Below are 13,196 nucleotides of genomic sequence, written 5' to 3'. Positions count from 1 at the left end.
ATCCACGGCTGTTCTTCTGATGAGCCTCGTCCCTTACTTACCAGCAGCCACGGCTGTTCTTTTGATGAGCCCTGTCCCTTACTTGCCAGCAACCACGGCTGTTCTTCTGATGAGCCCCGTCCCTTACTTACCAGCAGCCACGGCTGTTCTTTTGATGAGCCCTGTCCCTTACTTGCCAGCAACCACGGCTATTCTTCTGATGAACCCCATCCCTTACTTGCCAGCATCCACGGCTACTCTTCTGATGAGTCTCGTCCCTTACTTGCCAACATCCACGGCTGTTCTTCTGATGAGCTCTGTCCCTTACTTGCCAGCGTCCACGGCTGTTCTTCTGATGAGCCTCGTCCCTTACTTGCCAGCAGCCAAGGCTGTTCTTCTGATGAGCCCTGTCCCTTACTTGCCAGTAACCACAGCTGTTCTTCTGATGAGCCCTGTCCCTTACTTGCCAAGAACCACAGCTATTCTTCTGATGAGCCCTGTCCCTTGCCAGCAACCACGGCTATGCTTCTGATGAGCCTCGTCCCTTACTTGCCAGCATCCACGGCTGTTCTTCTGATGAGCCTCGTCCCTTACTTGCCAGCATCCATGGCTGTTCTTCTGATGAGCCTCGTCCCTTACTTGCCAGCAACCACAGCTGTTCTTCTGATGAGCCCTGTCTCTTACTTGCCAGCAACCACAGCTGTTCTTCTGATGAGCCCTGTCCCTTAATTGCCAGCAACCACGGGTATTCTTCTGATGAGTCTCGTCCCTTACTTGCCAGCAGCCACGGCTGTTCTTTTGATGAGCCCTGTCCCTTACTTGCCAGCAACCACGGCTATTCTTCTGATGAACCCCATCCCTTACTTGCCAGCATCCACGGCTACTCTTCTGATGAGTCTCGTCCCTTACTTGCCAACATCCACGGCTGTTCTTCTGATGAGCTCTGTCCCTTACTTGCCAGCGTCCACGGCTGTTCTTCTGATGAGCCTCGTCCCTTACTTGCCAGCAGCCAAGGCTGTTCTTCTGATGAGCCCTGTCTGTTATGGTTCTCAATGGCAAGAGAACATAGCCCTGCAAACATAAGAACTAGCTCTTGGAAGGATGGAAACTAAACTGACCATGAACTAAACCTGCCGCACAACTAACAGTAGCCGGGTAGCGTAGCCTGCGTTTTATCCCTAGACGCCCAGCGCCGGCCGGAGGACTAACTAATCCTGGCAGAGGAAAATATAGTCCTGGCTCACCTCTAGAGAAATTTCCCCGAAAGGCAGACAGAGGCCCCCACAAATATTGGCGGTGATTTTAGATGAAATGACAAACGTAGTATGAAAATAGGTTTAGCAAAATTGAGGTCCGCTTACTAGATAGCAGGAAGACAGAAAGGGCACTTTCATGGTCAGCTGAAAACCCTATCAAAATACCATCCTGAAATTACTTTAAGACTCTAGTATTAACTCATAACATCAGAGTGGCAATTTCAGATCACAAGAGCTTTCCAGACACAGAAACGAAACTACAGCTGTGAACTGGAACAAAATGCAAAAACAAACAAGGACTAAAGTCCAACTTAGCTGAGAGTTGTCTAGCAGCAGGAACATGCACAGAAAGGCTTCTGATTACAATGTTGACCGGCATGGAAGTGACAGAGGAGCAAGGCTAAATAGCGACTCCCACATCCTGATGGAAACAGGTGAACAGAGAGGATGATGCACACCAGTTCAATTCCACCAGTGGCCACCGGGGGAGCCCAAAATCCAATTTCACAACAGTACCCCCCCCTCAAGGAGGGGGCACCGAACCCTCACCAGAACCACCAGGGCGATCAGGATGAGCCCTATGAAAGGCACGGACCAAATCGGAGGCATGAACATCAGAGGCAGTCACCCAAGAATTATCCTCCTGACCGTATCCCTTCCATTTGACCAGATACTGGAGTTTCCGTCTGGAAACACGGGAGTCCAAGATTTTTTCCACAACGTACTCCAACTCGCCCTCAACCAACAACGGAGCAGGAGGCTCAACGGAAGGCACAACCGGTACCTCATACCTGCGCAATAATGACCGATGAAAAACATTATGAATAGAAAAAGATGCAGGGAGGTCCAAACGGAAGGACACAGGGTTAAGAATCTCCAATATCTTGTACGGGCCGATGAACCGAGGCTTAAACTTGGGAGAAGAAACCCTCATAGGGACAAAACGAGAAGACAACCACACCAAGTCCCCAACACAAAGCCGAGGACCAACCCGACGCCGGCGGTTGGCAAAAAGCTGAGTCTTCTCCTGGGACAACTTCAAATTGTCCACTACCTGCCCCCAAATCTGATGCAACCTCTCCACCACAGCATCCACTCCAGGACAATCCGAAGATTCCACCTGACCAGAAGAAAATCGAGGATGAAACCCCGAATTACAGAAAAAGGGAGACACCAAGGTGGCAGAGCTGGCCCGATTATTGAGGGCAAACTCCGCTAAAGGCAAAAAAGCAACCCAATCATCCTGATCTGCAGACACAAAACACCTCAAATATGTCTCCAAGGTCTGATTCGTCCGCTCGGTCTGGCCATTAGTCTGAGGATGGAAAGCAGACGAGAAAGACAAATCTATGCCCATCCTAGCACAGAATGCTCGCCAAAATCTAGACACGAATTGGGTACCTCTGTCAGAAACGATATTCTCCGGAATACCATGCAAACGGACCACATTTTGAAAAAACAGAGGAACCAACTCGGAAGAAGAAGGCAACTTAGGCAGGGGAACCAAATGGACCATCTTAGAGAAACGATCACACACCACCCAGATGACAGACATCTTCTGAGAAACAGGAAGATCCGAAATAAAATCCATCGAGATGTGCGTCCAGGGCCTCTTCGGGATAGGCAAGGGCAACAACAATCCACTAGCCCGAGAACAACAAGGCTTGGCCCGAGCACAAACGTCACAAGACTGCACGAAGCCTCGCACATCTCGAGACAGGGAAGGCCACCAGAAGGACCTTGCCACCAAATCCCTGGTACCAAAGATTCCAGGATGACCTGCCAACGCAGAAGAATGAACCTCAGAAATGACTTTACTGGTCCAATCATCAGGAACAAACAGTCTACCAGGTGGGCAACGATCAGGTCTATCCGCCTGAAACTCCTGCAAGGCCCGCCGCAGGTCTGGAGAAACGGCAGACAATATCACTCCGTCCTTAAGGATACCTGTAGGTTCAGAATTACCAGGGGAGTCAGGCTCAAAACTCCTAGAAAGGGCATCCGCCTTAACATTCTTAGAACCCGGCAGGTAGGACACCACAAAATTAAACCGAGAGAAAAACAACGACCAGCGTGCCTGTCTAGGATTCAGGCGTCTGGCGGACTCAAGATAAATTAGATTTTTGTGGTCAGTCAATACCACCACCTGATGTCTAGCCCCCTCAAGCCAATGACGCCACTCCTCAAAAGCCCACTTCATGGCCAAAAGCTCCCGATTCCCAACATCATAATTCCGCTCGGCGGGCGAAAATTTACGCGAGAAAAAAGCACAAGGTCTCATCACGGAGCAATCGGAACTTCTCTGCGACAAAACCGCCCCAGCTCCGATTTCAGAAGCGTCAACCTCAACCTGAAAAGGAAGAGCAACATCAGGCTGACGCAACACAGGGGCGGAAGAAAAGCGGCGCTTAAGCTCCCGAAAGGCCTCCACAGCAGCAGGGGACCAATCAGCAACATCAGCACCCTTCTTAGTCAAATCAGTCAATGGTTTAACAACATCAGAAAAACCAGCAATAAATCGACGATAAAAGTTAGCAAAGCCCAAAAATTTCTGAAGACTCTTAAGAGAAGAGGGTTGCGTCCAATCACAAATAGCCTGAACCTTGACAGGATCCATCTCGATAGAAGAGGGGGAAAAAATATATCCCAAAAAGGAAATCTTTTGAACCCCAAAAACGCACTTAGAACCCTTCACACACAAGGAATTAGACCGCAAAACCTGAAAAACCCTCCTGACCTGCTGGACATGAGAGTCCCAGTCATCCGAAAAAATCAAAATATCATCCAGATACACAATCATAAATTTATCCAAATAATCACGGAAAATGTCATGCATAAAGGACTGAAAGACTGAAGGGGCATTTGAAAGACCAAAAGGCATCACCAAATACTCAAAGTGGCCCTCGGGCGTATTAAATGCGGTTTTCCACTCATCCCCCTGCTTAATTCGCACCAAATTATACGCCCCACGGAGATCTATCTTAGAGAACCACTTGGCCCCCTTTATGCGAGCAAACAAATCAGTCAGCAGTGGCAACGGATATTGATATTTAACCGTGATTTTATTCAAAAGCCGATAATCAATGCACGGCCTCAAAGAGCCATCTTTCTTAGCCACAAAGAAAAAACCGGCTCCTAAGGGAGATGACGAAGGACGAATATGTCCCTTTTCCAAGGACTCCTTTATATATTCTCGCATAGCAGCATGTTCAGGCACAGACAGATTAAATAAACGACCCTTAGGGTATTTACTACCCGGAATCAAATCTATGGCACAATCGCACTCCCGGTGCGGAGGTAATGAACCAAGCTTAGGTTCTTCAAAAACGTCACGATATTCAGTCAAGAATTCAGGAATCTCAGAGGGAATAGATGATGAAATGGAAACCACAGGTACGTCCCCATGCGTCCCCTTACATCCCCAGCTTAACACAGACATAGCTTTCCAGTCAAGGACTGGGTTATGAGATTGCAGCCATGGCAATCCAAGCACCAACACATCATGTAGGTTATACAGCACAAGAAAGCGAATAATCTCCTGGTGATCCGGATTAATCCGCATAGTTACTTGTGTCCAGTATTGTGGTTTATTGCTAGCCAATGGGGTGGAGTCAATCCCCTTCAGGGGTATAGGAGTTTCAAGAGGCTCCAAATCATACCCACAGCGTTTGGCAAAGGACCAATCCATAAGACTCAAAGCGGCGCCAGAGTCGACATAGGCATCCGCGGTAATAGATGATAAAGAACAAATCAGGGTCACAGGTAGAATAAACTTAGACTGTAAAGTGCCAATTGAAACAGACTTATCAAGCTTCTTAGTACGCTTAGAGCATGCTGATATAACATGAGTTGAATCACCGCAATAGAAGCACAACCCATTTTTTCGTCTAAAATTCTGCCGTTCACTTCTGGACAGAATTCTATCACATTGCATATTCTCTGGCGTCTTGCCCCTGAGATAGGGACATCAAGGCCTTTTCCGCCTGAAGTTCTAACTGAGGTTCCTCATAAAGCAACCCCAAGGCCAGAAAAAACGCATCCACATTGAGCAACGCAGGATCCCCTGGAGCCAATGCAAAAGCCCAATCCTGAGGGTCGCCCCGGAGCAAGGAAATCACAATCCTGACCTGCTGAGCAGGATCTCCAGCAGAGCGAGATTTCAGGGACAAAAACAACTTGCAATTATTTTTGAAATTTTGAAAGCAAGATCTATTCCCCGAGAAAAATTCAGGCAAAGGAATTCTAGGTTCAGATATAGGAACATGAACAACAAAATCTTGTAAATTTTGAACTTTCGTGGTGAGATTATTCAAACCTGCAGCTAAACTCTGAATATCCATTTTAAACAGGTGAACACAGAGCCATTCCAGGATTAGAAGGAGAGAGAGAGAGAAAGGCTGCAATATAGGCAGACTTGCAAGAGATTCAATTACAAGCACACTCAGAACTGAAGGAAAAAAAAAAAAAAAAAATCTTCAGCAGACTTCTCTTTTCTCTCCCAATTAATTTAACCCTTTATGGCCGGTCAAACTGTTATGGTTCTCAATGGCAAGAGAACATAGCCCTGCAAACATAAGAACTAGCTCTTGGAAGGATGGAAACTAAACTGACCATGAACTAAACCTGCCGCACAACTAACAGTAGCCGGGTAGCGTAGCCTGCGTTTTATCCCTAGACGCCCAGCGCCGGCCGGAGGACTAACTAATCCTGGCAGAGGAAAATATAGTCCTGGCTCACCTCTAGAGAAATTTCCCCGAAAGGCAGACAGAGGCCCCCACAAATATTGGCGGTGATTTTAGATGAAATGACAAACGTAGTATGAAAATAGGTTTAGCAAAATTGAGGTCCGCTTACTAGATAGCAGGAAGACAGAAAGGGCACTTTCATGGTCAGCTGAAAACCCTATCAAAATACCATCCTGAAATTACTTTAAGACTCTAGTATTAACTCATAACATCAGAGTGGCAATTTCAGATCACAAGAGCTTTCCAGACACAGAAACGAAACTACAGCTGTGAACTGGAACAAAATGCAAAAACAAACAAGGACTAAAGTCCAACTTAGCTGAGAGTTGTCTAGCAGCAGGAACATGCACAGAAAGGCTTCTGATTACAATGTTGACCGGCATGGAAGTGACAGAGGAGCAAGGCTAAATAGCGACTCCCACATCCTGATGGAAACAGGTGAACAGAGAGGATGATGCACACCAGTTCAATTCCACCAGTGGCCACCGGGGGAGCCCAAAATCCAATTTCACAACACCTGTCCCTTACTTGCCAGTAACCACAGCTGTTCTTCTGATGAGCCCTGTCCCTTACTTGCCAAGAACCACAGCTATTCTTCTGATGAGCCCTGTCCCTTGCCAGCAACCACGGCTATGCTTCTGATGAGCCTCGTCCCTTACTTGCCAGCATCCACGGCTGTTCTTCTGATGAGCCTCGTCCCTTACTTGCCAGCATCCATGGCTGTTCTTCTGATGAGCCTCGTCCCTTACTTGCCAGCAACCACAGCTGTTCTTCTGATGAGCCCTGTCCCTTACTTGCCAGCAACCACAGCTGTTCTTCTGATGAGCCCTGTCCCTTAATTGCCAGCAACCACGGGTATTCTTCTGATGAGTCTCGTCCCTTACTTGCCAGCAGCCACGGCTGTTCTTTTGATGAGCCCTGTCCCTTACTTGCCAGCAGCCACGGCTACTCTTCTGATGAGTCTCGTCCCTTTCTTGCCAGCATCCACGGCTACTCTTCTGATGAGTCTCGTCCCTTACTTGCCAGCATCCACGGCTGTTCTTCTGATGAGCCCTGTCCCTTACTTGCCAGCATCCACGGCTGTTCTTCTGATGAGCCCGGTCCCTTACTTGCCAGCAACCACGGCTGTTCTTCTGATGAGTCTCGTCCCTTACTTGCCAGCATCCACGGCTGTTCTTCTGATGAGCCCGGTCCCTTACTTGCCAGCAACCACGGCTGTTCTTCTGATGAGTCTCGTCCCTTACTTGCCAGCGTCCACGGCTGTTCTTCTGATGAGCCCGGTACCTTACTTGCCAGCATCCACGGCTGTTCTTCTGATGAGCCCGGTACCTTACTTGCCAGCAACCACGGCTGTTCTTCTGATGAGCCCGGTCCCTTACTTGCCAGCACCCACGGCTGTTCATCTGATTAGCCGCCCTGCCGTGACGTCATGGTTGGGAGATGACGGCCCTGTGCTGACTAATCAATAAAAGAGCCGCGGATCCAGGAGGAAAGCGGTGGCTCTCACGGTTCCCGTTCAGTGCCGCGTCCTGCAGATTCATTCACACGCACCCCGTTAGGAGGGTTTAAAAAAAATGAAAAACACTGGAGGGTGGATCTTGTACACTTCAGGCGTCTCAATGGAGGGACGTGTAGAGCGAGGTACAGCCGCCCACTGACTACCACATATAGTACAGGCTATGTGTATCCTTCTGTGTAGGGGAAAGCAGCACGCAATGCCATGGTACACCGCTGTATACAGACGTATCAGCCACACATACACTGTGTACATAAATACAAATGGGGCAGGAAAATAGTTGGAACCAATCAGATTGCAGATTATACTTTTACAGTAAGTGTTACAGAAGGTAAGGAGTGATCTGATTGGCTGTTGTTTCTCAGTACTACTAGTTCATACCGAAAGGCTTTGACACAGATTTCTCTCAGTCTCCACGGCCAGCGCAACACGTCACGTGATCAGGCAGGCGCGCATCAGCCTATGACATCTCCGGTTGTAACCCACGTGATGTCCCAGGGAGCCCTGTCAGGAAGTTCTTCCTGCGGCCGTTTGTTCCGCACTGCGCATGCCCCGGCCACCATTTTGCCGTGCAGTGTTGTGTCGTGTCGGGGGCTCGTTCTCCGGGGCGGGGGAGGCTGTACACTCTGCCAGGGCCACGGAGATTACGGCAGGAAGGCCGGAGGACCTTAGCTATACATTCCGGCGTCGCATCCATTGAAAAAGGCAGAACCGCGCCAGGACAGCACCGGAGCAGACATGGCCAACATCGCAGCACAGAGGATCAAGAGGGAGTTCAAAGAAGTGCTAAAGAGCGAGGAGGTGAGGGCTGCCCGGCCACTATCATGCCTGGTGCCACACTGGCTGTGCCAGTCCTGTCTGGGCCCATAGGCCAAGTGTGGAGAGGGTTCCTAATGTGACCTCCCCGGTGCCCGTCCTGTTGTGTGCCCACCCCTGCTGTTCCTCCATGTACCCTGGGGTTAGCCCAGCCCCTCTGTGACCACTGCCACCCCCCTCTGTACCCTGTTGTGAGCCCAGCCCCTCTGTGACCACTGCCACCCCCCTCTGTGCCCTGTTGTGAGCTCAGCCCCTCTGTGACCACTGCCACCCCCATTCTGTACCCTGGGGTGAGCCCAGCCCCTCTGTGACCACTGCCACCCCCCTCTGTACCCTGTTGTGAGCCCAGCCCCTCTGTGACCACTGCCACCCCCCTCTGTGCCCTGTTGTGAGCTCAGCCCCTCTGTGACCACTGCCACCCCCATTCTGTACCCTGGGGTGAGCCCAGCCCCTCTGTGACCACTGCCACCCCCATTCTGTACCCTGGGGTGAGCCCAGCCCCTCTGTGACCACTGCCACCCCCATTCTGTACCCTGGGGTGAGCCCGGCCCCTCTGTGACCACTGCCACCCCCATTCTGTACCCTGGGGTGAGCCCAGCCCCTCTGTGACCACTGCCACCCCCATTCTGTACCCTGGGGTGAGCCCAGCCCCTCTGTGACCACTGCCACCCCCCTCTGTACCCTGGGGTGAGCCCAGCTCCTCTGTGACCACTGCCACCCCCCTCTGTACCCTGGGGTGAGCCCAGCCCCTCTGTGACCAGCCCCTCTGTGACCACTGCCACCCCCTCTGTACCCTGTTGTGAGCCCAGCCCCTCTGTGACCACTGCCACCCCCATTCTGTACCCTAGGGTGAGCCCAGCCCCTCTGTGACCACTGCCACCCCCATTCTGTACCCTGGGGTGAGCCCAGCCCCTCTGTGACCACTGCCACCCCCATTCTGTATCCTGGGGTGAGCCCAGCCCATCTGTGACCACTGCCACCCCCCTCTGTACCCTGGGGTGAGCCCAGCCCCTCTGTGACCACTGCCACCCCCCTCTGTACCCTGTTGTGAGCCCAGCCCCTCTGCGACCACTGCCACCCCCCCTCTGTACTCTGGGGCGAGCCCAGCCCCTCTGTGACCACTGCCACCCCCCTTCTGTACCCTGGGGCGAGCCCAGCCCCTCTGTGACCACTGCCACCCCCCTTCTGTACCCTGGGGCGAGCCCAGCCCCTCTGTGACCACTGCCACCCCCTCTGTACCCTGTTGTGAGCCCAGCCCCTCTGTGACCACTGCCACCCCCATTCTGTACCCTAGGGTGAGCCCAGCCCCTCTGTGACCACTGCCAACCCCATTCTGTACCCTGGTGTGAGCCCTGTCCCTCTGTGAGCACTGCCACCCCCCTTCTGTACCCTGGTGTGAGCCCTGTCCCTCTGTGAGCACTGCCACCCCCCTTCTGTACCCTGGTGTGAGCCCTGTCCCTCTGTGACCACTGCCACCCCCCTTCTGTACCCTGGTGTGAGCCCTGCTCCTCTGTGACCACCTCCACCGCTGTACCTTGGTGTGAGCCCTGCTCCTCTGTGACCACTGCCACCCCCCCTTCTGTACCCTGGTGTGAGCCCTGCTCCTCTGTGACCACTGATGCTTCCCCCCTTCTGTACCCTGGTGCGAGCCCTGCTCCTCTGTGACCACTGATGCTTCCCCCCTTCTGTACCCTGGTGCGAGCCCTGCTCCTCTGTGACCACTGCCACTCCCCCTTTGTAGTTTTATGGTGTAAGGTTATTTTAATATATAAACATATACGACCTGCTATTATAACTGTATTTTCAAAGGTGCCAGATTCATCGGATATCGGCGCTGGTCCCGGGAGATGCGGCTTATGCTGGATACAGCAGAGTGTTTTCTGTATCTGCCATGTTGTCAGAGCTGTGTGAGGGGAGCTGGACGACTCGCTCATTTCAGTAACTTAACCAGCACCCTGCTTTATCTTCTCTGTGGCACTGAAAATGAGGAGGCTTGATACATCTGAAATGTGAAGTCAGCCAGCCCCCTTCACACACAGCATTGATGACAATGTGACATAGGAAACTCAATGTCATGTCAGAAGTGGAATTGCCATGACAGCAGTGGTATCTGGAGATTAGGGCAATAAACAGTTCTGTGTTTTTTTAATTTAATTTTTGTAACCTGCATCCTGTAGATAGGCATGACTGTACATCCAGATTACATGCAGGGCTGTGGAGTCGGTAAGCCAAACCTCCGACTCCTCAATTTCCATGACCACGACTCCGACTCCACAGCCCTGATTACAAGTGATCTCAGAAATGACAGGGCACAGTTGTACCCGAGCCATCCACATCAGGAGCTGGCTGTTATCCGAGGGGTTGAAATACTGGGATCGGAGCTGAGTTCCAGCCGCATGTGCAGAGATAGTACCATCTGCGATCCCAGTACTTCAACCACTAAGAAATCAGTAGTGACAGCTGTAAGTCAGAGGTCAGTCGCTCACGTTGTCAGCCCATCGGCAGTGCGATTGTGGGGTGTCAATGATTGCTGTAGAGACAAGAAGGCCCAGCAATGGTCTGCCTGCCATATCCTTCATTGTATCACATCCTGAAAGCCTGCTAGGTTACTGTTCAGTCAAAAACTGACATGTTAATGCGCAGGTTGTATATTGTCTTATCTATGCAGTCAAAGGATGGGTGGGTTCATCAGGTGGGCTTTGTTCCTAATAGACAAGCATCGGATAACACAAGCAGGTTCTCTCATCTGTTGCACCACGGCAAACAGCGTAATATACCAAGCATGTTATTATCGCTTGACATCAAAAAAGCCTGCGACTCTATTTCTTGGCCTTATCTGTTTGCGGTCCTGCAAAGATGGGGATTCCCTGGTCACTTCCTCTCATGGATTCATGCTCTTTATAGTTCCCCTTTGGCATACATATGATATAATGGCTTCTCCTCCACACGCTTCTCCATTCACAGAGGCACTCGCCAAGGCTGTCCCTTATCACCTTTACTATTTCTTTTGGCGTTTGAGCCCCTAGCGATACATCTTCGTCTCAACTCAAACATACAAGGAGTCAACATAGCATCAGTCTCCCATAATCTTTTTTTGTTTGCCGACGATATACTACTTCTTCTAACGTCACCCCAGTCATCCCTTCCAGCCTTACTTCAAACTCTTAAAATTTCTGAACATATTTCTGGCCTCCCAATCAATCCCTCAAAGTCTTATGCTATGAATTTATCCCTTCCCTCTTTTACTATCGCACAATTGAAACACGACTTTCCGTTCCAATGGACCACCAATCATTTAGATTACTTAGGAGTGAAACTAACTCCGGACTATGACTCCCTATATGCAGCTAATTACCCTCAAATGCTTCGTAAAATCCGTTTAATACTTCAGACATGGGGTAAACTGCATCTCTCCTGGCTTGGCCGTGTACGAGCATTAAAGATGACCATTCTCCCTAAATTGCTCTATCTTTTTCGAGTTTTGCCAGTCTCGGTCCCCACCCAATATCTTAAAATAGCCCAAGGAGTAATCAACACCTTTGTTTGGAGGGGCGGTCTCCCCAGAGTAAATAGAGCTACCCTTTATCGCCACCTCATGAAGGGAGGCTTTGGGGTCCCAAATCTCACAAAATATTATCAAGCAGCCCAACTGGGTCAATTGACCCTATATCACGCTTATTCTGAACCCCCTTTGTGGCTTGCTTTGGAGGCTTCTGAGTTTCCCTTGAGCACGCTTGATACAATATTGTGGATTCTCCCAACGCAGCATAGAAATATTTCAAATCCTATTGTAGTTCACTCACTTAAGATTTGGGATTCATTGAAATATTCCTCACAGCTGATATCAACATTTCTGCCCCTAGCCCCCCTCTGGGGTAATTCCCAGTTTCTTCCGGGCGTAGATTCTCTCAGGAACTTTCGCTTATAGGTCGCAGCAGGAATAACAAGAGTTCATCATCTTTTCAACATAGATGGGATTGTTCCATTCTCGGTCTTGAGCGATAAATATCACCTCCCTCCTGGAGAAATATTTAGCTATTTACAACTTAAAAATTTTGTTCAATCTTTATTAAAAAACTCTTCCCCTCCTTATTCCTTCACCCCCTTAGAACTGAGATGCCGCCAAAACCCACATGCTCCAGGCATTATAACTCTTCTTTATTCACATATTAATTCACCCTCTCACAGGCGGTGCCTGGGCTATACAACTCGCTGGGAGTCTGATATTGGTTCTACCCTGACAGACTCAGAATGGACCCAAATTTGGTCTTCCTCCACTGGAGGAATGCTAAATACCCTCATGGTGGAAACTAATTATAAAGTTCTGACCAGATGGTACTTGACTCCAGCCAGAATAGCAAAGGCAGTCGCTAACTACTCCCCAAATTGTTTTAGAGGATGTTCGTATATTGGTCAATATGTTAACGAGGTATATTTCTGTTTTTCTTTTCTGTTGTATGTTGTAACATACAAATATACCACTGTTTTTCTCTCTGTACCATATTTGAAATTTTCAATAAAAATTTACTGATTTAGGCCATGTGCACACGTAGGTTCGGGTCCCTGCGGGTTCTCCCGCAGCGGATTTGATAAATCTGCAGGGCAAAACCGCTGCGGTTATCCCTGCAGATTTATCGCGGTTTGTTTTGCGGTTTCCGCTGCGGGTTTACTCCTATACTATTGATGCTGCATATGCAGCAATATGCAGCATCAATAGTAACGTTAAAAATAATAAAACATGGTTATATACTCACCCTCTGACGTCCTGATCTCCTCAGGGCTGCACACGGCGGTCCGGTTCCAAAGATGCTGTGCGAGAAGGACCTTCGTGACGTCACCGCAGGTCCTGCTCGCACAGCAACCCTGCGACCGGACAGCCGCGTG

At 50.0% G+C, this 13,196-nt stretch overlaps 1 protein-coding gene across 1 annotated transcript in view; it reads left to right on the top strand.

Annotated features, from left to right (window-relative positions):
- Nucleotides 1-7,992: 7,992 nt before the first annotated feature.
- Nucleotides 7,993-13,196, top strand: part of UBE2K (ubiquitin conjugating enzyme E2 K) — a 56,982-nt gene continuing 51,778 nt past the window's right edge. The window contains exon 1 of the mRNA XM_077279886.1: nucleotides 7,993-8,297. Coding sequence (XP_077136001.1) covers nucleotides 8,235-8,297 — 63 coding nt within the window. The 5' untranslated portion in view covers nucleotides 7,993-8,234. The remainder of the gene's footprint in view (nucleotides 8,298-13,196) is intronic.

Source organism: Ranitomeya variabilis, chromosome 1 (assembly GCF_051348905.1).
Source record: "Ranitomeya variabilis isolate aRanVar5 chromosome 1, aRanVar5.hap1, whole genome shotgun sequence".
NCBI lineage: Eukaryota > Metazoa > Chordata > Amphibia > Anura > Dendrobatidae > Ranitomeya > Ranitomeya variabilis.
The sequence above is the reverse complement of the archived record's forward strand: the minus strand, read 5'-3'. Positions and strand labels throughout refer to the sequence as shown.